Source organism: Larus michahellis, chromosome 3, assembly GCF_964199755.1.
Source record: "Larus michahellis chromosome 3, bLarMic1.1, whole genome shotgun sequence".
Classification (NCBI taxonomy): Eukaryota; Metazoa; Chordata; class Aves; order Charadriiformes; family Laridae; genus Larus; species Larus michahellis.
Window position 1 is genome coordinate 43,414,410 of NC_133898.1, and position 24,527 is coordinate 43,438,936.

Genomic DNA, 24,527 nt, shown 5'->3' on the forward strand with positions numbered 1-24,527 from the left:
TTGAAGAGGTAGTTTTTCTTAAAGCAAGTACTATCAAATGAAAGATGGAAGAATACAAATAAAAAACGTGCACATGCGAAAATGTTGACTGTAAATGCTGACAGTCTTCAAACAGCTTACCTGAGTTTCTTCAAATGCTAACTTTCTTACTGTTTTGAACAAATTTAAGGACAGATTCTTCAACTGTTACTTGTACCAATACCATCGACGTGGTTTTGAGGGGTTTTTTTACGTTGGCGCTAGCGTAAGGCAGAGTTACCAGGATTTGAGCACCTTCGGTATTCACTTTGACAAAAACCACCTCTGTCTCCTCATCTGTCTGTCTCTCTTTCTCCTAAATTGCTAACCTGCTAAAAAGAGTTAGTTTATAGCCAGATTGCTAAGACACTAGGATTCTTCTTTTACGTTTAAGGACTTTATGGTCATCTTTTCCATGTTAATCCCTATCTCATTTTTGGTAGGGTTTAAAACTAATTTTAAAAACCTCCTTCAAAATCCAATGGCAGGTAATACGTTTGATACGCTCACAGACAGCAGCCGAGACTCCAGCAGACCTCTGTTACGAAGGAACTCTGTCAACCTGACGATACGCTGAAAGGCACACTTTCATAGTTTTTCCCGCTCTGGTCTCGGTGCCAATTGCGGTCAGGTGCTGGGCAAAATGAGAAGAGATACCAGCTCAAAGTGACTGACAGCTGAGGAGGAAGGAAAGGGTGAATGTGCCAATAAGGGAGGGCAGCATATTAAGAGCTTATTCTGTATTCTTATTAACGCACGGCGTATATTTTGACAGCTAAGTTATGTGACGGAGGTAGCTCTTTTTCCTGAGAATTCTGGGTCTCTCTCGTGTGCGTGACTTAATTCAGCTTCTTTCCTTCCCTTTCTCTGCCGGCAATGCAGCACAGAGTTGAAACGTAGAGCGTACAGATGACCCCTGCTGCCAGGCGTTGGTTGTCTCTGCTTCCCGATGCCGGATCCCAGCGACAGTGCCACACAGAGCTATTCCTTCCTGCCCAGGAGCAGTTTGCTTCCCGGCCACTTCCCCAGTCCCCCGTCTCCTTCTGCAAGAGGAGGTTCCCTCTCTCCTCCTGGCCTTTCTGGGGCTCAGAACTGAAAACGGCCCTCTTTGCAGTCCTTCCAGACAGGCTTTCGCTGGGACTCCAGCACTAATTATTCCTTCTTATTCCAGCTCCCCTGAAAAGAGCTCAGGCACTTAGATGTCTGCTGTCCCAACGCGGTTCATGGCTCCGTGACCGCGTGGCTGCAGCTGCCTGGCTACGAGGAGATACCAGGAGCAGAAGATTTAACGTTTCCCGCACCAGTTCAGTCCTGCAAAGAGCTGAATTGCTTTCACGTGCCGATGAACGCAGACCCCTTGTTGTGTCTGAATTAGGACTCCATCTGACCCGGAGATGAGGCCCATGTGAACCAAGACCCCCAGAAGCCTTGTCTGGGGTGGGCGCTCCCTGACAGCGGCTGCTCTCCCCTTACTGCCTGCTGGCCAGCTGGTGCTCTGCTCTATTAAGGCATCTTAGCAGCACCGCTGCATTTCTGCCTGGCGATACAGGAGTAGTACTTAATAGCTGTGACTTGGGATTTTTTTTCAAAGGTGTTCTGTTTGGTTTTTTTCTCCACAGACACATTGTTTTTAAAAACTTGAGAAGAAAAGAAGACAGCTCTGCCTTTGAGAAATGGTCCCTGTCCTCATCTGCAGCACTGGCGTGGGCACATCCAGTTGCTCAGAGTCAGTTCCCTTATCAAGTGCTGATCAAGACAAAAGCCCAAACCCAGTGTAAGTAAGGCTATTGCAGGCAGGAGGGAGAAGAGTTTCTGCTGGCTGGGAATGAGTGGCGGATCCGGAGCACACAGGCCACGTGGGAGTCCCGTCCGGAGGAAGCCTGGAAGGAGTGGGAGCACCAGCACATTGCTGTGGCTCAGGCGAGTTTCCCAGTAACGGGCATTGCGGCCAGATCCATTAACCTCTGGTCTTCTGAGTCTGATGTTTTCCCCTTTTTGTCATCTTTAAGATTTGTTACTCACGCCCCTCTCTGCCCTTCCTTAATAAACCGTGACTCCAGGTCTGGAACTTCTGCCAATAGAAAGGAAGCGTGGCGTCAGTCTTTCAGATCTAATAATTGCTTCCTGATCATGTTTGATAAAACGATGGGGGTTTGATAAAAATTAGGGACTTAATTCTGTCGGGAATGCTGAGCCCTGTGTGGGGTGTATGGCTAACCGGGGTCGTTCAGGTGCTCCCTCTGGATGGTTGTATCGGTCTTGGCTGGCAGCTGGCACAGGCGTTTGGGCACACAGTACCGTACCCTGTTCTGCTGAGGACAGCTTCTTGTTCACCTGCTGCATCAACTGGTTTTCCTGCATTGATCTGCCTGGGGTTTGCTTTGTTAAGACAGTGAAACGGACATAATCAGGCTTCTGTTAATTTTGTGCCTTCTACCTAGGAAGCTGTCGGATACAGTTTTAGAGAACTAATGGTGACAAGGCTTTGCTGGTGTGGTATTGCTTGACTTGTGTGGTGGAGAGAAGCCTTAAATTGGCAGGAGAGAGTCACCAACAAGCCGGGCCTGTTGCACGTGTTGCAAATGCATTTGCAGTTGGGCTTGTCAGGTTGCTCTTTGTCAAAGTATGTTTCAGAATGAGATACGCAAAAGCCGCCTGGACACGGTCCTGGGCAGCCTGCTGTAGGTGACCCTGCCTGAGCAGGGGGGCTGGACCAGAGGACCTCCAGTGATTCTGGAAGGCCTTTCTCTTCATTGTGATGCTGGGATTCTGGAATTCGTGCTGGGATTCTGGAATTCGTGCTGGGAGAGGCGAGCGGTGTGGTGTGCTGGGAGTGCCTTGCTCACCACTGTCTCCCTGTGCTGGGAAGGCTGCGTGTATGTTCTGTCCTGAGACACTCAGCGCCTACGTCTGTCTGTGCAGGTGCACCGAGCAAGGTAAAAAAGAGCGTAAGGTCAGAAGTGCCTTTGGGAACCGCTGCGAGCTTCGCCACGGTAGACGGGGACTGCAACTCTTGAACGGAAGTATAGTCGTGTTAGGGAATAACCGCAGGAGGTAGCTGGGTAAAGTGGCTCCAGCGTCAAGTTCTGATCTGTGTTGGTTTTGTTTGTTTTTTCATGGAGAGGGATGTCACATCTGTGGTCTGCATCAGACACAGGGTCTTCGCTGTTGGGGGCTGTTGGGGTAGAGAGCTGAAATTCTTTCCTCGTCTCACCTTCTGCTGTAGCTTTGTGCTTGTGGAGCATCTGCACAAACTCGGCAAGACAATCTGTAGGCTGCACTTGAGTGAAATAAGGCCGATTGTAGGATTCTGGTACAGACCATCTCTGTCACGCTGGTGGCTTTTTAGACTACAGCTTAGGGCTTGGATGAAATGTAGGGTTTTTGCCTAAACCGCCGGGAGCGGGGAGGCTTTCTGCCGAAGCGGGAAAGACCTGACCCGGTGGTACTCCCTAAATCACCTGCTCACTCACTCGCTAAATCCTCTTTCTGCAGGAGTAAAATCCGGCAAAGTGCAAATTCACTGAACCTGACGACTACGAGAGTGCAGAAAGTGACTTTTCCATCTGCTGCTCCTCCAGTGCTTGTGAGTTGCTTCCTGTTTCTCTGGGGAAAATGTCATGGAACCAGTCATTAACAACAATTCAAAAATTGGTATAACTTTTATAAACCCTTTTATAACCCTTCCCTGAAATCACTTTAGCTTCCACCTCTGGCGGAGTGAAAGAACGACGCCTGTCAGCTGCAGCCTTTCCCAGAGAGCTAGGGAGTCTCTCCGTGCAAGAGGGAGTTAAAAGTTGCCTTAAAAGATGCCTGACTGTGTCCTGGGTGGTGTCCTTTCTAAAAGTGAAGGGGTTTTTAGCCCTCCCTGCAAACTGAGTGTGCCGTTTCACCCGGGTATGAGCTAGCAGCCCGGGCTGACTGCCACAAAAAGGAGATGGACAAATTCCCTCTCCTTCTTCCCGATGCGTGGTCCTGCCTCCTTCCTTGTGCCACCTCTTATGCTTGCTGGTTGTCTCTGCAAGGCAGTTGAGCTCTCGAAGCTGGTGGAACACCACCTGCTTTTCTGGGTGAGTTTCCTGCCTGCTCAGGGAGTGAACTTGGCTCCTAAAGTGCTCTAAGGCACTGTTAAGGCAGCGCGAGGTGAGCCACAGGAGTACGGTAGTAGAACAAAGGAGCAGATGGAGAGATGGGAGGCGGCGGCAAGTCCTCTCTTTTGGTGGCAGGGAAGTCAGCATGTTTTGTGAAACCACCTCTTCAGCTGCGGCTGGCCATATTTTTAGCTTTTTTGTCAGTAAGCCCATTGCATTGTTGGCCCTTGAAACGGATTTTCAGGTACTACCGTCAGTCAAAACTGACGTCCCTGAACCCTGACTTGGCTGAATGTGATTCTGCTTGAACATGTAATTTCTCCATGTTTATTTTTCTTGGAGCTTTTTAATGCAAAAATCTATCCTCAGCCTGTGACTCGTGGTACGCTCCTTTCTTTGGAAATAGTTTGGAAGTCGTAAGTACTTAAGGTGAAGACCAATGGTAATTTTGGCTGCTAGAAGACAACTGACAATAAGTAACAAAGGGTAAAGTACGAAATCAAGGGAAAGGACAAATGGAAAGTTGTACCTGTTACTGAGAAGCTTTTTAAAATCTGATTTTTCTCAGCTCCCATCTTCCTAACCTGTGTGAGTAGACTTGAACTCAGTGTATTGGGCTTTTTCCTGTTATTTCTCTGTTGATATGTCTGGGTCACTTTTTGTTGGTGATCTCACAGGCATCAGAAAAGCAAAGGATTCTCCTTTTGCTCTGCTGGGAGAGCAAAAAGTCTCCCGAGTGCCATTATTTGCAAGGAAAAGAGCTAGAGGTGATGTCTAGGGGATTTTTCACTGCATACTGATGAAACTTCTGTCACACTCAAGAATAGTTCTGGCTGACGTGAGTCTAGTTGTGCAATTTTTTCCTGTATTTACAGTGAAGAATGCGAGACCTAACAGCTGAGGTAACGAGCAGTCTGCTGCAGTTTCCAGAGGTGACTCTTCAGGCACTTGGGGAAGATGAGGGAACCCTCGGCTCGGTGCTGTGCGGGAGGTTTTCTGGAGGTGAGCATTTTCCTTTAAATTTGGTCTCGGTATAAAGCTGTTCTTGCCTGGAGGCTACCTGAAGCCTCAGGTCATCGTATCAGCTGTGTCAGGTTGGTGCTGTTAAGAGGCATCCTGTTTAGAGAGAGAGAACAAAAAGGGTGCTTCAGCGATGACAAATGCTAATATTAAAACGTGAGTATAGTTAAACTTTGAAGTGGACTTTCCAGGTGATGTGACAGTAGAGCTGGGTGCCTATCTGGAGGTCTAGGCTTCTGTTAAGACCAGGTAGAATCTATCTACCTGAGTGTAAATGCAGGGATTGAGCTCATACTTCCTTTGGGCTGGCAGTAGTTCAGTGAAACAAAATGCCTTCGATTCTTCCTCTACGCTCTAAGACTTGTATTCCCATATGCGTTTAGATCATTTCTAGCAAAACCAAGGCGAATATGGTATAAAGGCTGTCGATCAGGACCTTGTCATCTTTATCCCAAACAACCCAGATTCTTTGGTGCGGGAATGACAAGTACAAATGCAAAATAACAAGGTGGTTAATTTTAGGAGGGATTGCTTGGGGATTTCAACGGGTGATTTTGAATCATTGACTAGAATGAGGTAGGTCGGTCTTCCTCTGCTAGGTACGTTTATTGAAGGAAAGGGGCAGGCACTGTGATTTTTTTTCAGCTGTTTTCAGTCTTCCATTGGACATTTGCTTCAGTCCTCTTTCTTTTCTCTCACAGGGAGAAATGGCCTGGCGTGGTTGGCACGTGGTCCTCACCTTGAGGTGGTGAACTGTGTGACAGGAGAGCGGCTCTCTGCGTACCGTTTCAGTGGAGTCAATGAACAGCCTCCCACTGTTCGTGTGGTGAAGGAGTTTTCCTGGGAGAAGAGAACTGGACTGCTGGTTGGGTTGGAAGACGCAGAGGGAAGTGTTCTCTGTCTGTACGACCTTGGACTCTCAAGAGTGGTTAAAGCAGTTGTTCTTCCCGGGAGGGTAGGTACTTTTTAATTGGAGAAACGAAGCTTTGATGTTGTTAGGTGCTGCGTAGGCCTGTTTTAGGACAAGCTTTGGAGCGTCTCTTTGTAGGAGGTATTTTTTCTATCGTGCGTTAACATCCTGTCACTTGAGAGTATCCAGTCAAGATGGTGTTGCTGTAAAATCTTGGGCTTAATGTGCCATTATTGTTGGAGTTTGCTGAGAGTAAAACAAGTTTTCTGGTTTTATTGTAGAGCACAGAGTTACCTGATTCTCTCCTTCCACAAAAAGGCATTGAAAAGCACCTTTTTTTGGCCCTAATTGCTTGATTTCCATCAGAAATACCGTGTCTCTGCTCTAGCAGTCAGTGTTGTCCTGGGGAGTGCTGCAACGTGTGCTGAAAGGTCTGTCTTCGCCTTGTGAGACAGTTGCGTGCAGACTGCTGGGCACGTGAAAGAGCAGTGTGCGCTTCCTCCTTTAGGTGGAGTCACCTTTTTATCTGAGAAGCTGCTGCTTTAGGCTGGCTTTTAACATTTTTCTCAACATTCGTGAAAGCGCTGGTGTGCATTTAAAGCTTCTTTTCCTTTATGTGGTTGTTACTTTTCTTCTAAATGCGGACTAGTGTGAATTTTACTAAGCTGGTCTCTCCCTTCAACGCTTTCTAAATACGTTTCACTCCCATGGAAATGGTGTGTCTCCCATGCAACTTGGCCGCTGCCTCGTCTGACTCTCGAGCCCTGATTTATCCTAACGCCCGTTTGTCAAAGAAGGCATAGACTGTATCGCGGTGCTGGTGGGCTGTGAGCGGTGGGAGACCTCGATGTAGTTGTGTTTGTCTGTCTTAAGCCCCTTGAATACGATAAAGTTTCTTGCGTATAACTGATTTTCTGTGTTTTCCTCCAGTTAATTACTGTGAAGTAGGAAATGGAAATTGCTAAGCTGTACTAATAGAATGCCCCATTTAAGTTGAAGTTAAGTCACTTACCCGCAGGAAATCTAGTAAATGGAAGGCAGTAACAGGTTTTTGTACGGGGCTTTTTTGTCTTTGTCTCTTTTCTTGATCTAATTGCAAACAATGCTTTGATGCTCCTGTATTTACTTTTTCTATTGAGCTTGTCAAAGAGCTCAAGTAGTAACTTGTAGTTTTCCTGTAGGTAACCGCTATAGAACCCATAGCGAATCACGGAGGACCCAGCGTGAGCACTCAGCACCTCCATCAGAGTCTGCGATGGCTCTTTGGGGTGGCAGCAGTGGCTACAGATGCTGGCCATCTACTTCTGGTTGACCTTTGTTTGGATGATTGCTCCTGCACTCAGAATGATATCGAAGCATTGGGTGAGCCTGCAGTTTTTCCACATGAATTTAAACGCAAGAAAACTTCTGTCTTCTAACGAAACAGTATGCATCCCACTTTGAAGACCCTTGTGTCAGACATTTCTGACGACTGGTTACAGGTGGCAGTTTGACATCGTATAGTCCTGACCTGATTAAACCTGGGAGTGTCTGACTGCTCCTCGCAGTGTTGTAAATGCCCCCTCCCACCAAGATCCCTGTGCCACTATGATTCTTGCCAGAGAGGTGTAGGAATTTTGCCACGTGAGCCGGTGCGGCCACCTGGTAGGAAGTTGTGTTGGAGGAGCCCTGTTTCCCGGGAATGCTCTTCTGCTTGTGTTAATTGACTTGGGGCAAATTTGGGGCTTGTTTTTTAAAATAAACCCCACTTACCAACACCCATGCATTTGGATGAATGAAATCTCGAATAGGTGTACTCAGATTGCATACACCGTTTTGGCTATTACAACAGCAGCTTCAGAAATTGGTGCCACTTCAAACAGTTTCATCACGAGGCCCAAACTCCTGCTTTTCAGAGTCCAGGAAGAATTTGGTTACGTTATTAAGGTTACGCTTTTACCTAGCTTTCAAATGTGAGTGAGAATACTTGTCTGATCCGAGAGTTCTTATGTTCTTTGAAGACATACATAATGGCAATGGCAAAAAAAAGTGTTGCATAAATGGCTATTTTGCCTGGCACGGTAGCATTAGATGATAGGGGTTGTCACGTCAGTGCCTAAAATGCAGCCTAAGTGGCATAACGTATTCATTTATTGCTTGGTTTTGTGTGTGTAGACCTAGAAGTTGTCACTAAAAATCCTGCTGAAGTTGCACAAAGAAGAGAAACTGTGACCAGCGAAGGGAGGTGTCTCTGTTTTCAACTACAAAATGCTTCCGGAACAGCAGTATCAGCCCTGTGCTACATAAGCAGAAGCAACCAGCTCGTTGTGGGTTTCTCGGATGGCTACCTGTCGCTCTGGAATATGAAAACTTTGAAGAGAGAGTAAGTAGGCCTTTACACTTGGCCATGCCTGGAGGTGTGGGGCTCTCGATTTGTTGCTTAAGGAAGTATGTGGATGTAAAGAGAACTTTTTCAGGGACTGAAATGAGTATGAGTATAATCTTGGCACGTTCAGAAATCCTCTTCTGACGTAACTTTTCAGTCATACCTGGATGAAGTGGTCCGCCTTCTCCCCAGTGGACTAGGATTGTTTTCCTTATTGTGCCTGTGGATTGAGGAATTGTGGGAAGCATGGTTCCTGGGGTTTTCAGAACCGGTTACTGCAACTGGGGCATCCATTGAAAGGCTGAAGTATGTCAGTGATGTGATTTTGGTGCCGATATTCTCTAAAGTGTCCAGGGTGAAACTAGTGAGACATGAAAACTCAATAGCTGACCTGTGCCTGAAAAATGTATTCTTTCCTGCATGTCAGCTTTGGCCGAAGGAGCAATCTCACCTGAAATATTTGGCTAACTTCTGGTTGGGATTCCCTTCAGCAGATCTGCACTGACTCCCCAGAAGCTGTTGGATGCATAAATAGGCAGTGGAGGAATAATTAGGTGGCAAGAGTAGAGTGTGGAGGTACAAATAAGGTTCAGAAGTCAGGAAGAACAATGCTTGACGTAGTCCAAGAAACGAGAAACTACCTGTGTTTGGGCCACTAGGCTCACCTTTTGTTTTCTTTTTCGTTTTGCTTTTTTTTTCCCCTAAACCTGTAGGCACCACTCTCAGCTTGAAGGAGGGAGGATTCCTGTCTATGCTGTCACTTTTCAAGAGCCGGAGAATGATCCTCGCAATTGTTGCTACTTGTGGGCTGTTCAGTCTACGCAGGAAAGGTGAATAAAAACTTTAACTATCAGCCACTGAATTAATTCTTTTTGTTTTTAAGGATATTTGTTCCCATACAGTTGAACATGTGTATTTGTTGTGTGTCTGTGATTCTTTCCGGTACGGAAGGTGTTAAACTTAGAATGCAATTTTTACAGGATTTACCAGACGTGAAGAGGGACCTACTAGTTCCTGCCTTCTGTCAGAAGGCAAAGCAACAGTGGCCATATTCTTCTGCTCGCATTCTCAAATGGTTTGCTTTTGTTCCTCGATGACCGCTTCATCATTTGTTTGATAGTCACACCGTGGTATTAAAATACCACTAGGAGCAGTTGAGGCTGCAGATCTAGAACACCAGACGTGCCCACAGAACAGCCTGCCGCCCCTAAAGGCGGCGGTGACAGTATTGCCGATGGCCTTGTGCCAGCGTCAGCAGTCTGTGGAGCCTTGGTGAGCCAGTGCAGCTCCCCTGGCAGAAAACGATTCAGCAGAAAAGCCAATGGGTTCCTGCTGTTCTGCTGAATCAAATCGGACTTGGAAGGGTGCAGGGTGTGCAAGAGGGGGAGGGGAACTTTGGTGGTAAGGGAAGGGCAGAGAGATCTCTCTTTCTGCATCAGCAAGCGATTCCATCAGCTCAGCTGTTGGTAGAGTGGCAGTCTTTTAAAATTTGACTTCAAAGCAGTTTTGATGGAGAACTCTTCATTGTGAAGAACTATTTCCAACAATTCTTAGTCCATACAACATATTACAGCTTTCCAATTGTACGGTTGGCTTTTGCCCCTGAAGCTGTTAGTGTCAAAACGCCCTCCTTCATGTTTCAGTGGCTAAATGTGGCCGATGATCATGTTTTGGGAAGAGGTGGTGTTCTTTTCAGCGGGAGCATGCTATTAAGAAAACGTCTAGGTCTACTAACACGACAATGAGGACTATAAAGCAGCTTTGTAACCAAATTTCATAATTTATCCCTTTTTCAGCGAAGGCGATGTGGTGAGTTTACACCTGCTGCAGTTAGCGTTTGGTGACAGAAAACGCGTGGCCTCAGGACAAGTCATGTATGAGGTAAGAGGTGCATGCGTGGGAAAAGCAGACAATAGTAATTTTCTCTAAGGGAGTATCAGTTGAGTTACAGGGGTGAGATTTACCATCAAACTTCAGAGCTGGCTGAAAAAATAATAATGTTTTGCTGAGTCTTCTTGGGCACGGCCTTTGTCCATACCTTTTGGAAAGAAGGCGTACCATTTTATACTGCAGTGTCGTGTGTTCCAGCTAGATTCATCTGCAAAGAGCCCGTATAAATGAAATTCCTGAAGAGGACGCGGCTTTTGCAAATAAAATTATTCTGAAATACCAAACGAATGGCATGTAGGAAGAGAAGATTGGGCCTTGAATCGCTTGGTTTAACCAAGCTTCGGACTTGAATAAGCTTCTGTCTCTCTCCCTTTCTTAAAATACAGTCATACTCTAGTCTTTGCTGATCTTCAGTTTTATATTCTTGGTTTCCCTTAGAGCTTTGTCAGCCGGACTTCTCACATGAAATGCACCTACAGTGTCTCTTCAGTGTTGATCCTGACACTTAGTAGCTGTAAAGATAACTCGTTCTTCTTTTTGGCTGGGTGACCTATTCAATCTACTCTTAAAGCCAGGAAAATATGTAATTTGGTCAGAAGAGTGTACCTAAATGTTAGATCTGGCTCCAAGGAGGATGCGTTTAAAATACAGATGTGAGGTATCCTTGTATCTCAGATAGCTAACAGAGACAAGGCGCATCTGTTAGATGTGTAATTCCATTCAGTTGTACGCCTGGAAGTCTTCCAAAATCTTTTTGAGGGGACAGTAATCTTAGTTCAGAGCAAGTCTTTCCTCCTGATTTGGTACTTTCTCTTGCATATTCTCAATAGCTATGGAACGAAACAGGGGTGACTCTTGTATCGTGGTACTCTGGTTTTTGTAGGGACTGTGCCTTTTGATTTTTTTGGATTAATTTAGATTTTGAGTGTTTTGCTTATGTGTAGGAAAGGTGCTTCCTCATTTGCCACTGTTGCTTTTGCATAGATAGAGGTTAGGTGTTTGGAAAAGGTGGTGTTTCTTTAAAATGCATTATCTATCACGGTGACCAAGTAGAAGGATCTTCCAGTGATTCATCGCGTGCTGGATGCTATCTCTTTATCTTTGTTGATGTGCGGGACCTGTGCTCCACAGCGGATACTTTTAGTCTCAGAACACTTCCTTGTAGTCACAGATTGGTTAGTACTACATGACTGTCTGCCTGCATGGCTGTCTGAGTCAAGTTTCTTGTCCATCTTCAGGGGTAGAAAATTTAAGTGTCTCCCGTTTGCTAGGCCAAGTTTGAGTAAAGAAGGAGGAATCTACTGTTGATCCTTGTTCATTGGATAGAGTTCATAGGAGCTCAAAAGACTTTTTCAATACAGCAGTGCTTTTTGTTCCAGGAATTAGGTTTGAGGCTATGAAGCAGTGCCTCTTTGACTGTGTGTCATGGTAAGAGTCACAAATAGGACTTATGGAACATGTGGTACTGTGTTTTTCTATATGCGTGTCAAACTCTCGTCTCCATTGCCTTCAAGGCTGGTTTAAGTCTGCTTAAGTAATTAAACAGAAAGGTATGTTTAAGTAATGCTTCCAAAGACCTTTTTTGTACTGTCGCAGCAGTTGCTAAATCTGGTGCATCAAATCACGATTGTAGAGCGCATCTTTACCCTCGTTCTGCACAATGCTTGCGGATGGGCAGAGTATACACTCTCTACTTTGATATCAGAGTTTGACCAGTGCATCTCATTTGAAAACTTGTTTCTGTGTTTTGCTAGTCAATGGAGTCGTTACTTAACATCTCCCATACAATGGAGTTCCTTAGAATGACTTTGCCCGGTGTGGAAAGTTTAAAATGCACTGCTTTGCTTCAGAAGCATTTTCTTTTTAGTTATGAAAGACTTTTTTTAATTATTTAATTTTTCTTTTTAGACAACCTTCATATTTATTTGTAACGCTTCCTGGAATCATTAAGAGAAAGCTCGCCTCTTCTCAGATTAGGTGAATTAGATGTATTCTATGAGATCATACGGGAATGTGTGGTTTCATGCCAGTTCATTTCAGAGCTCTGCAAGTTTAGGAAACTTGGGTAGAATGTGGCGTTATCAGTTTATGGGTTGTGTGGGTTGGGTTTCTTTTTCCCTCTTTTTTTTTTTTTTTTTAATTATAGAGCTGCTATTTGTCCCCAGTACACCCGTTCATGTGTTGTATGGTAGACAGTTTGAATGAATGCTGTATTTGGAAAGACGGTATTTCACTTCATGCTTACTTAAAAAATGGCGCTATCAGAGGTTCAACACAATCGTGCCGGGGTTTCTGTGTATCTCAAAATTAGTTTGTTTACTGTGTAGTAATTCGTGATGCTAAAAGCCTTGGCCACGTGCACCCGGTGTCCTTTCTGGTTTTCCCTTTTGCTGTTGGCTGTGCTTGGTGAAGGAGCTGAGGGATATTTCACCCGTTAGTCTCTGACAAGATGAGAGGAGGAGCTGTCATAGCTTACGTGGCTTGAAAGAAGATTGCTAATCAGTATGAAGTTCTCACAGTAACTAGAGAGGGGTGCACGGTCACTCTGGTGGTGTGCCCATAGAAAATACCTCTTGACAGCTTTAGCTGCTCGAATGCTGGGGCTTCTCTAACTTCATCAGTTCTGCAATCAAGACATGGAGCAAAGAGTTTGCATGCACGTGTGTTGCATCATTTTAGATATCTCTTTGTACGATTTGACACTGCATTCTCTTGCATGTCAGGCGTAGTTTCTATTTACCATCAGAAATAGGCTCATGAGAAATACACAGTATAATAAGCCTATTCTGTTAGACTGTCTTTCATATTTAGCCATAATGTATGTTTTTATCTTAGAATGACCTTTGCTCTCTTCTCTGATTTTTTCCCCCAGGGTTTGGAATACCGTGGCAAAAAGTTCAGTTTAGATCTCACGGGTGGAGTCTTTCCCTTGAGAGGCCAGATGAGTACTAAATTAATCAGCTGCCAGACTGTCGAAAAATTCCGCAGCGACGTTGACGGAGAGGATAGCGTAAATGAAGGTTTGTTCTGATGTCCGTGTTTGGTGATTTTAAAAGAAGTGCTTTTGGAACCTAAGCAACGAATGCTGTTCTGTCCCCACAGTCTGAAAGTCTTGCCTATCTGCATAGACTAGACTGTTGGGATTATTTTCGAAGAAAAAATGGATGCTTAAGTTATGTGGGACTTCTTTAAGGGAAAAAGTGGGTTTTATTTTATGCTTGCTGACATGCTATCGCGATGTATGGTGGGGCCGTTTGTATGATGATGGTCAGTCGTTTTACTCCTCCAGCTGCCATCTTTGAACAAGAAGTTCAAACTCTCCATTGCTTAGGAATGTTACCAGAATTTTTTCCCTTCTTCAAACCGATGTCCGCATCTGCATCCAGATGGTAGCCCGTCACAAGTGCTGTTCCCCAGGGCACTGCACTGGGGCCACTTCTCTTTAGTATCTTGACCAGTGATCTGGACGAGGGGACAAGAAAAAGGGGCAGTGTGACTGAAACCTATCACAGAGATGTTTGCTATTCCGTAATTACTGTAATCACTCTTAGGAAGTGTTGTGTTTCACGAGTGACAGAACAGAATGAAGCCAAAATAGAAAGTGGTGTTTTAAAACTATCGCATCCATCGTATTTTCTACAAGTCAGAAACAACGTCTTGTCTTTTACAGTCACGTCTCCTGACACCAGTGTCTCAGTCTTCAGTTGGCAAGTGAATACGTACGGTCAGGGAAAACCATCTACTTACCTGGGTGTATTTGACATTAATCGCTGGTATTCTGCTCAAATGCCAGATTCACTAAGGTAGATTTTTCTTCAGTAGTTTTCCATATGCCTGCCAATAATTCATTTGAATGTCGGCATTTAGCTTACGCGCTTGTTTTCTTTAAGGCCGGAAGAAGTCCCTCATGAGTGCCCCTATTTTGCACTGTGGTCGCTGGATACCGTAGTGAGCGTGACTTCTCCGAAGCTCCTTTTGGATATTCTGGTCCATGAGCGGAGTCTAAGTCGGGGAGTTCCTCCTTCTTATCCACCACCTGAGCGGTTTTTTCATCCAGGCAACTATAACTTTGGTAGGTATTTCACTGCTTTTGAGAGTGATAAGCTTAAAATGAGGTCAAATGCCATTCATTGGTTCTCTTGTTCAGTCATTGTTTGTCATTCAAAACCCAAACCAAACCAAAAAAACACCCAGTCCCCCCCAAACCCAACTCTGATCGCGTTGTACTGACAAGGTATTTACTATTGTGAAACATATCTGACAGCCGGCTGAGTTTTGGTGCTTTTGTAATGTAGCCGGTGAAGTGGTGCTGGTTATAGCCTGAAATGACTGTGAACTGAAGCTCAAAGCTTATATGTTTCTAGATACCGGTGTGTAAAAAATGTAAACTGGTCATGCCATAACTGTGAGAGTACGGAAGGTTGTCAAACGTTCCCTGTTTCTGCAGATGGTACGTGCTTGCTGACCTCCGGAGTCGTTCACATGACTTGCACCGGCTTCCAGAAGGAGGTGATCTTTTACTGTATCTTTATTGCGAGTGGCAGGAGATGTAGCTTTTCTAAGTTTTCTGTTGCACTGCTTTCCGTGTTAGGGACCGTTTCATGCTCATCCTGCCCGTCCACACGCATAGTTGCAATTGTATCCTGTCGCCAGTTGTATGCAAATGGTAATGTTTTAGGTCCCCTCTTGGGACTGTACAACTGCCGTTGTCTCCTCTTGAAGCACGATCGGGGATTGAATGTCTAGAAAGGAACGCAACGTTGCTCCAGGAGCAAGAACAAAACCACTGTAGAAGGCGGGGAAAGGTGTTACTTCTTTATTGCCCCTCAGTCGAACTGCCTGCATAGTCTTGAGTTAGAGTTTTGATCCCCGATTCTCTTGAAAAAGGAGGGAATGGAGAAAATGAAAAACCACATAACTGTTTGAGGAGTGAAAATTTTGTTTTCTCCCAAACTTGGCCAAATTATAACTTCTGAGCCGCAGCACAGATTGTGACAGATAATTTTGAGTGAAGTTTCAGCTCACTAAATGTTTCCAACATGAATCGGCTTCCATACGAATAGGCATAGAAAGGATCTTCCAAAGCGTGAAGTTGCATGTTAGCTGAGCTTATATAGAATGTATTTTGTGTCAGTGTTGAGGGAAAGAGCAAGGCCTGTGTATAGACAGAGAAGGTAGAAAAGACTTAATTACGCAGATTGCTAACCTAAAGCATCTTAGTGGTTCAGGCTGTCTGACGGTGTCAGTGAACATTTAGATTCTTCCTTTTAGAGGTTATCCAGAAGCGTAGTGACGGAATAACAATGCTGTCTTAATCTGTGGTTTTCGATTGATGTTTCAGACCTTGAATTTTTTGAAGAAATCTGGTCCTTCAATATGGGAAGCCATTCAGGATAGCTACAATAGGTGTCTTGTAGCTGGCTTGCTGTCTCCAAGACCAGTTGATGTCCAGCCATCCAGTTTGAGTCAGGTGAGTGCCTATGAGGGAATCAAGGGGGAAATACATCCATCTGGTCTGACAGGGCTGGAGGGGCTACAAGACACGATACTCCAATTTGAAATACAGGTGTTGACCTGAGCTAGCAGAAGTAACCGTATCCTTAGATCCAAAGTAGTGACTTTGACTGGGAACAGCCCTAAGAGATCTGTCTTTAGAGACCCCTCTCTTAATTCGGTGCCACACACAGATGCGCACAAGGAAGCGTGCAGTCAGTGCTGGTCATGCCCAACATAACGCATGTGTCCCCCAGAGTAACCCCCATCCCTGTCAGTTTCTCAAAGCAGTGGTTCAGTGCAGTAGCCGACGATGGGGGCGTCTCCCTGGGATGCGAGCTCTTGCAGACGTCGGCTTGCTGCACTGTACGTGATCATTTGCTTCCAAGGAAGTGGGCTGTGGTAAAGGATTACTGCTGTCAGCTCTCCCTGGCAATTTCTTCACGGCTTGCCCTCGTTTTCCCTTCATCGGTAGGCTTTTCTGCATCCTCTCCGGGCCGATCTTCAGCTCTGTAGCCTCTGCCTTGTGCTGCAGTAGCCCAATTTGCTCCTCTGAGACTGCCCTCTTGCAGCTGCAACACCTTAATCACCTTTATCTCATGACACTCGCTACCTTCTATGTGCTTTATGCCACCACAGTGACTTCACTCCCCCTGCCATAGGTTTTCCATTTGCAATGCACCAACCTTTCCCTGGAGCAATCAGCAGGAAGGGGAGAGCAGCCTTCCCGCTGCCCTCCTCTTCCTGTCTCCTGCATTCGTCACCACATTTGTGGACGTGTGTTAGGACATGAACGCTTCTGCACAGTGTGGTAGCTCAAAGAAATTTCTTGGCAAGCTGGCCAATGGTGTGTTTCCTTGTCTGAAACCAGTTTTCAGAAAAAGATGGCAATATCACATGTGTGTTCTACATGTGTAGAAGTCGCTTTGAATGTCATGATTTTGCCTAGAGGGGAAAGATACTTTTGAATGTGTTTAAAAAAACCCAACCAACCAAACAAATCCCATCCCAAAAACCAAAGTAAAAACTTACGAAGGGTCCTCTCACCTGAGAGAAGTACGAGAACACCAGCTGAGATAACCTACTACTTAGTATCGCGCGTCTGTGCATACCTGTGATTTATCCTTGTAAGGATTACCACTACACTATAATATAGTATTTGAAGAGCCTAACATTTAAACCGTTAGGATGTAAATGTTTCGCTTCTTTTCTGTCACGTTACAAAATTCCAACGTACTGTTTTGGGTGTCAGAACTGCTTCATGTCTTCATAGTCTAGAAAGCTGCTTGGCCGTAGCTTCACTGTTTCCATGCAAACGTTGCACAGTTGTGTTTGTCCTGTCCCCTTCCTGCGTTCCTGATGGCAAACTTATATGCACAGATGTGTAACGCGTATTAGCAGAGGATGTTTCTGGACGTAGTAAGTTGGAACTCAGTACGTGAAGACTGTAATGCAGAGGCATGCGAAGAAAGATTAGAATTAGGCTGCAGTAAGTTGAAATGTCAGAGGAAAAGTGTGTTAATGTGTTCCTCAGAGCAGTGAGCAGTCCAGCCTGTGGCTGGAATTAAGAGAAAGGACGTGGCATTCCTGGCCTGTGTCCTGATTGACTTTGTGATGTCTGAATGAGTATGCAGTTAGAAAGAAACATTTACTGTTGATGGTTCACATGGTGCAAGTAGGTAAGATTCTCATTTGAGTTTGTCTGTTACGTTTAGGAGGAGCAGCTGGAAGCAGTATTGTCAGCTGCTGTCCAGACAGGTTCTGTGGGACTTCTGACTGGATGCATTAAACATTGGATATCTGAAGGTAATACTTCGAACGTTGTTTTTTTACGTGGTACCTCTTTGAGTTGGAGCCTGTTGATTCATTTCTTTTTTGTTCTCTTTGTTTAAAGAGCAGCCAAGGTCTGCTGGTAATTTACGGTTTGTTCTTGAGTGGACATGGAACCAAGCGATCTCTACAAAGGAAGAATTTGACCAAATCTGTGAGTACTAGTGTAGTCATTCTGCAAACCTAAAGTCGTTCTTTCTGATTGAGCTTCCTCAGTAATACGCCGCTATAGGATATTGCACGCGGTCCTTGAAGTGCGCCTTGAAACTCTGGAATTGCTCTGTCGGCTAACGATTTAATATTTATTCTTGAAAAGGTGTTCCGCTGTTTGATGGCTCTTGCAACTTCATTGACCCCCAGACATTACGGTCTCTCCAGCGCTGCCAGTTGCTTTTGAGCAACCTTAGCACGGTCTTAAACTGTTTTCTCACAGAAGCACAAGAGCTTACTGAAAAAGGTTTGTAGTAGTGCTACAAAATCTTTGGTATGTTTTATTAAGATTTGGAATTGTGGCAACATGGGCTTTTGTTGTTTTTGAGGATTGGAAGACAGTCACATTTAGCTGGGAGAAGGGGCTTAAAGCTGAGCGCTTGGGACCACCACAAAACACGCATGGAGTTCAGGGCAACAGTTTATGGTGGAGCTCATGCAAGGGGGTGGGGGAGGCTACATTCAGAGAGAAGCTTTGTAGGCAACTGGGCTGAAATTACAGCAACCGAATGTGGTATTGCTGAAAATTATTCCTTTGAGTTCTTAGCTAGCAAGTTCTAGTTGCATGCAGACACCGTGTTGCAAATTGCTAAACAATACGAAGGAAGCGTAAACGAGTAACGTGCAAAGTAAGTTACTTGAGTTTCTACAGCTTTTTCTCTTAGAAATGGTTCTTGGCCTATTGAGAAAAGAAAAGAATATCCCTTTGCTATCAGAAGAATCTCTGCTACGTGAGAAACAGATGTCTTATTCCTGCGTGCATTTAGTAGTTCAGGCTTTGGGGCTTTTTTTGTTTTTTTATTTTAGCCTTTAGTGAGTTTAGTTCTTTATAGGGGTTGCTTTTTCTTTTGGTGGTGATAGTGCGGTTTTTCTTCAAATAAAAAAGCGATACAGCATGAAAAACACAAAGACAAAGATTTCTAATGTGCTATTTTTATACTTTTGGTTTAGTAGGATGAAGGGAGTTTTGTGAAAATGAACAGAATTGCATAACGCTAATCATCTCCTGCCTTTTTTCAGGTTTTGCAGACGTGACAAATAAGCAAGCGGTAACCGGCCTCATTTCTTTGTATGCACGAGTGGTCATCTGGTTCTGTCGATCCGGTCTCCTTCCAGAGGGTTTAGGTAAGCGTGACCTGTCATACGTTTGTAACAAGGCGACCATCCAGTGAGTGACTCCCACGAACGCGTGCTTAGCCATGTTTTTGTAACGGTTTCGTCAGGAAGAAGTCGTGCTGGTTCAGTGGCAGGGTGTGCTGAAGTTCTGTGGGTGAAGTTGAGATTTTGCTGGGTTGTCAAGTACACAGCATAGAATGAGGCAGGCAGTTTCTTTCCTGGGTGGATTTTAGGAATAGCAATGGACCCCTGACGTCAAGGCGCTGCTTGTGTCCACAGCTTGAACTACTTGAGATTTTAAACAAAGTACTATTAAACAACAAGTACCGGAATGCTTGTTTTTACAGTGAGAGCATTACCTGCATGTTTTGAACTTTCTATCAGTTGCTTGAGGAGAAAGTACACCTTGGAAATCCTTCTTTAGTTGGATGGATTAGAAATTCCATTGTCAGCCTTAATTGTCTCACAAACAATTGTTTTAAACAATGGTTTTAAAACCATTCCCTTTGAGAACTGGGTGGTTTTTTTTATAGTGAACTTCAGCTTACCCTACATGTTGTGAATGCTGCGTGAACTGTAACCTTGAAACGGCACTTGGGGCAAGAAGGAATTGAGTCTTGTCTCTTAGAGTTCTTTTAGCAAAGGCGGAAAGAGGATTGGCTTCTTTCAGAGTTGGAGGCTTCTTGATGCTTAGCTTGTACGATCTTCTGTCTCTTTAGGCAAAAATTTTCGTTTACAAGTGTGATATGACTGCTTTAACTTGCTTCTGCTTTGTTGCCTGTAGATGACGATACGCGTTTGTCAAGACCTTTCTACAATTATCCTCTGATTGAGAGCTACTATACTGGTCACCGACAGAAACTTGAGCGTTTATCAAGGTAAGAGCTAGAGGAAGACTTTAGAACACTTCCACGGCAAATTCAGAAGTGGAAGGGAATGGCTTTTATCTCAACAGTTGCATGGGCTATGCGTAATGCCGCTGCCAGCAATACTCTTGACTTCAGTGACACGCGTGTTCTGTTGAACAGAGAGGTTACTTTCCTGTGTTAAAACGTTGATATCTATCTCTGCTTAGTACCACTGGTTGGTATCATCATTTTTCGGGAGTCTACTTTATTCATTGGCTAATGTGTATAATTTCTGACTACTGAAAAAGGCCATGTGATTAGGACAGGATCAGTCACCTCCATATGACCATATGACCGATTATGAGCACATGACCAATAGAGGGTCATAACTGTATTGGCCTAAGTCCCCTTCTCACAAGTACGTGGTGTGATTTCGTAAGATGGTTGGAGTTACATGGAGTTGGCACGCCTCGCACTCTCCTGGCTGTCGGATAGAAGTCACTTGCGAACGTCAGCTCTCTTTCCTGGACTAGCTGCCTAGCACATAGGCGGCATGCCTTGGATTAGCTGATAATAGGTTTTTCTTTGGAAATTGTACTGAAAACTGAATAAAGACCTGACCAAGCTTCGGCGATGGCACTGTGACCAAGAGGCTGCAAGGTGAGTTAAGGTGGAAGCTGCAGGGTAGGAGGTATTGACTTCAAAGTTCATCTTCCTTGGCTTACTTCTCAAGTAACTTACATACAGGCTCGTGTGTTCCTTCGAAGCACAGAGCCTCTAGTGTCCTTTTTCTGCTTTGTGCCATCGGGAGATGAAAGGGCAGGGCTGCAGTCAGCAGAAGACTGGAGGAAAGCCGTTACACCGGGAGGCTGGAATTAGTGTTTAACTCTGTCCAAATCCTTGCTACCTTTTGTTCCAGAGGAAAATGGGACTCGGACTGCTTGATGGTTGATGGAATGGTTTCCCAGTTAGGAGACCAAGTGGAGAAGCTGTGGCGGAGAGATGCAGGAGGAACTGGGAAATACCCGCCTGCCAGTTTGCATGTGAGTGTCCTGTTCACTGAGAACAACAACAAACGGCCGCCCTCCCCGCCAAACCCCACCCAAAAGCCAATGATTTAGGGAAGACAGGCGTTTTTTCAGAACTCTTAATTTTTCATTTCAGGCACTGCTGGATCTCTATTTGCTAGAAAACATTGAAGAAAACTGCAAACACGCAATTGTATCCTTTCTAGTTATTTTTATTACACCTCCAGGGGATGCACATAAATGTTCTTCAGTGTTGGTCGCCGACCTGTTTCATGACATTTTTTCATTTATGCTTCAAAGACGATGCAAGTGAAAACATTTAGTTTAGCGTTAAGTTGTAGACAGAAGCGCTGTTTTATTTCTTTGTACTGTGGATTTTTGATGACTTTTTTCTTAAACGTTTGGTTGCAAAAGTCTTCTCCAATAGGGAGAAAACAGTTTTAGTAATAAGGGTTGAAGATATAAAATGTCCTTAGTTTTTCTCCAAATTTAAACACCGTTTAAAATTTTCTAAAACACCCATGATGGGTTATAAAACAATTTCTGTTTCAGAGCAAAAGGATTTCTAAGAGTGGTTTACCAGTACCGGATTTTTTGCTGAAATCACGGGTTTTCCAGCGCAGCTCACGGTGCTTGCTTTGGTTCCGTTGAAAGTGCAGGCACACGGAATAAGCAACAGGGAGAAGAGAAAAGTCATGGGGCAGAAACTTAATTTTTAAGCTGCTGAAATACACAGCCTTGCTTTTGCTGTTTGTTGCCTAACCCGCGAGGGGAGCCTAGAGAGCAAGGGGCTTAGAAACGCTTATAGCCCGGAGCTGTCTTGTTAGATGATGTCCCTAAAAACGGACGTCAGAAAGAGAAAATGACGCTACCAATGAGTGACCCGCATACTGGTTTAAATCCAGTTTTAAGCATTCGGAGCTGAGCTGTACTGTAAGGATGCCACAATTTACACTGTTTTATAGACGCTGGACATGAGGGAAAAACCCAACTGTGGAATTTATTTGCTGTATTAATTGAGCGTTGGATGCTCCAATGTTTTGAATGTATTTTCTGCTTCTTACCACTTTTATATTCTTACTTCATTATGTTTTTCTAAAGGTAATGTGATAAAGTTTTGGTCTTACAAACTGATTAGCCTTAATGAGATACCTGATGTCAGACAATTTACTTGCTGCTGGATATCAAGCGTTCCTTTCCGAGTGAGACAGAAACTTCAATCGACTCCTTCCCAACTGCCTTTGGCATGCCTTGGGGACTTGTTAAGCTTGTTGAAGGTTTTTGGCTTCTAGATCACAATGATTACGAAGTAAGTATGGTAGAGTTGAGTCAGACATACATTGCAGTACAAAGCTATAATCTAGAAAATGATTTTAAAACCCGATCTCTAACTTGTACAGAATTCACTGGCCCTGCTCTTTCATCCCGCTACAATCAAAACCGCGTCATGGCAGCACAAGAGAATTATTCAGTCCCTCCTGTGCCAAGGGGAGCATGGGCAAGCCCTCAGATACATCCAGCTGATGAGGCCACCCACGGCAAGCAGCGGGGAAGTGCAGCTTCTCCTCACTGTGTTGCTCTCCAATAGGTAAAGAAATATACCCCACCATTTTGTCACGCAGATCTTGTGAAAATGGAGAACAAAGAATAGAAATCATCATCCCCTAAGTTTCCTTTAAACTTTGAGTACAAGACTCTTGGGGCATCTCTTTGGTTATGCTATTAACATCCCTTTACGTCTGAAAAATTAATTACAGGTGCATGGTGGAGGCTTGGGGTCTGTTGCACCAACATGCCGCTCAGGCAAACTTAGAAGACCTCTTAAAACACATGTACGAAATGTGCCGGGAGATGGGCCTGATGGAAGACTTGCTGAAGCTGCCTTTCACAGACACCGAACAAGTAAGTGGGAGCAAGGAAAAATGTTCATCGTCTCTTTGAAAAGAGAAAAGGCAGAGCCATAACAGATTTTTGGAATGATTTTTTTTTTCTCATAGGAGTGTTTGGAGAAGTTTTTAAGGACCAGTGCTGGTGTTCAGAATCGAGAATTCCTTTTAGTCTACCATCTGCAGCGTGCCAACTACATTGCAGCCCTAGAGCTGAATCAATCCATGAACGTAAATCTTATGGTAAGCGTGAAAGTTCTGTTCTGTCAAGCGTGCAAGTTTCTGCTGGGTGTTACTAACGTATGTTATGCGTGGCTTAGATTACTGGAAGTTGTGTGTCACTCCTTCCTGTGGGATGACGAGTAGGTTGTATGTCATCGCTTGTGTCTTGCACGCAACTGTATTTTTCTAGCTGAGAGCAGGCTAGATGCCAATCCACAGGTTAAATTTCTGTGGGTTTTCTTTGTTTTTTTAATTTCTGCGAGTTACAGTGTGCTCTCCAATTCCACAACTTTCATTTCACGGCTTTTATGACAAAAATTCTTGTCTAACCTCTATTTCTCAAAATAGCCAGATTACATTTTGTGTTACATGAACTTGTGTTCTGGATTTGTGACACGTTTGCTGTTTTCTGGAATCATAGTTTTCCAGTGACTCAAACTTCTAAGGTGGTTTGGAAGTCGTAGGTCCTGCATTTGAAAACTGTCATGCGGCCAGGTGGTGTGCGTAGGTCGCTTTTTCTTGCTTGTTTTAATCTTCACATCATGTTGTCCAGGGTAATTTCCAGTTGTCCCGTATATTCAGGGCACTGGCGTTTCAGGAAGAACAAGGGAAAGCCTGCTATGTAGTAAGTCGTTTGCAAATTGCAGGTGATATCAGAAAATTGCACGTGATAACAGGTGTATCAGAAGAAGGTTCTGCAGAGTGCCAGCATTGTTTTAACTTCAAGTTGTAGGCTCTGTTGCTATTCCAGTCTTCCTTCCACTTTGCTAAAAGTACCAGGTGAAATCGGTGTGTGCGGATGGGTAGAACTTGCCGCTGTTCTGTGCAGTGGAGGTGTTTTCCCACACCCGTAGAGGAAATCTGCTCACTAATGCGAAATAGCACGGAGAGGTCTGTGCAAGGAACTTCTTGTAATTAGTTAAGCTTTTGCTTTCCGCTTTTCCTTCATCAGAACGACGGCGATCATCGCTTGACCGACAGAGCAGTTGCCAGAAATTCTCTATTAGCCCAATATGGCAAGATCCTTCCACGAATTGAAAGGCAGCTGGCCGTAGAGAGAGCCAAGCTTTACCATTTGCCTGCACTGGCCTCAAGAGAAGGTAACTTTTAGCGGGGGGAAATAGAGGGGAGAATTCCCTGTCACTTGGATGACACCAGGCTGAAATTTTTCCCCTCTTGCTTTCCAGTCTCAAGACCAAAGCCATTAACTCCAGTAAGAAAACAAGCGAAAGCAGGAAATGTGCGTCGAAGACCAAATTTTCTGGCGAAAATATTGTCCAGAATTAAAGAATCCTGGGCAGGAATGAAGGAGAAAACCGGTTTCTCACAAGGTGGATTTTAAAGATGCTGTCGTTTTTATAGCTGCTAAACGTGCTGTTTCTTCAGCAGGATGTTTCTAAAATTGAGGATGTTTCTAAAATGGGACCTGTTGAGATCCAAACAGGAGAGCAAGCAGTTGGGTTTCAACAGCACCCGCCAGTCCCTCACTAGAGACAGGAACAAGAAGAGACCTTAGATGCATTCACTTATTCAGCTCGTCTCGGCTTTGGGATTTAGGACAACACTGTAGAGAAGACGGGGCTGGACTTGGGAATACGCA

The 24,527-nt window shown here is 44.6% G+C and overlaps 1 protein-coding gene and 1 pseudogene across 1 annotated transcript; both read left to right on the forward strand.

Annotated features, from left to right (window-relative positions):
* The window catches only part of LOC141740503 (protein ELYS-like), a 32,209-nt pseudogene extending 27,680 nt beyond the window's left edge, over positions 1–4,529 (forward strand).
* A 461-nt stretch (positions 4,530–4,990) lies between these two features.
* LOC141740504 (protein ELYS-like) lies at positions 4,991–24,269 on the forward strand. The gene is made up of 24 exons (XM_074579329.1): positions 4,991–5,111; positions 5,831–6,084; positions 7,221–7,401; positions 8,194–8,401; positions 9,118–9,234; positions 10,201–10,285; positions 13,167–13,314; positions 13,965–14,097; positions 14,185–14,366; positions 14,742–14,803; positions 15,636–15,764; positions 17,503–17,593; positions 17,682–17,771; positions 17,934–18,074; positions 18,848–18,952; positions 19,728–19,821; positions 20,711–20,834; positions 20,956–21,012; positions 21,982–22,128; positions 22,220–22,407; positions 22,577–22,721; positions 22,817–22,948; positions 23,880–24,027; positions 24,115–24,269. The coding sequence occupies exons 1-24, from the start codon at positions 4,991–4,993 to the stop codon at positions 24,267–24,269; spliced, it is 3,237 nt and encodes a 1,078-aa protein (XP_074435430.1).
* Positions 24,270–24,527: the final 258 nt, after the last annotated feature.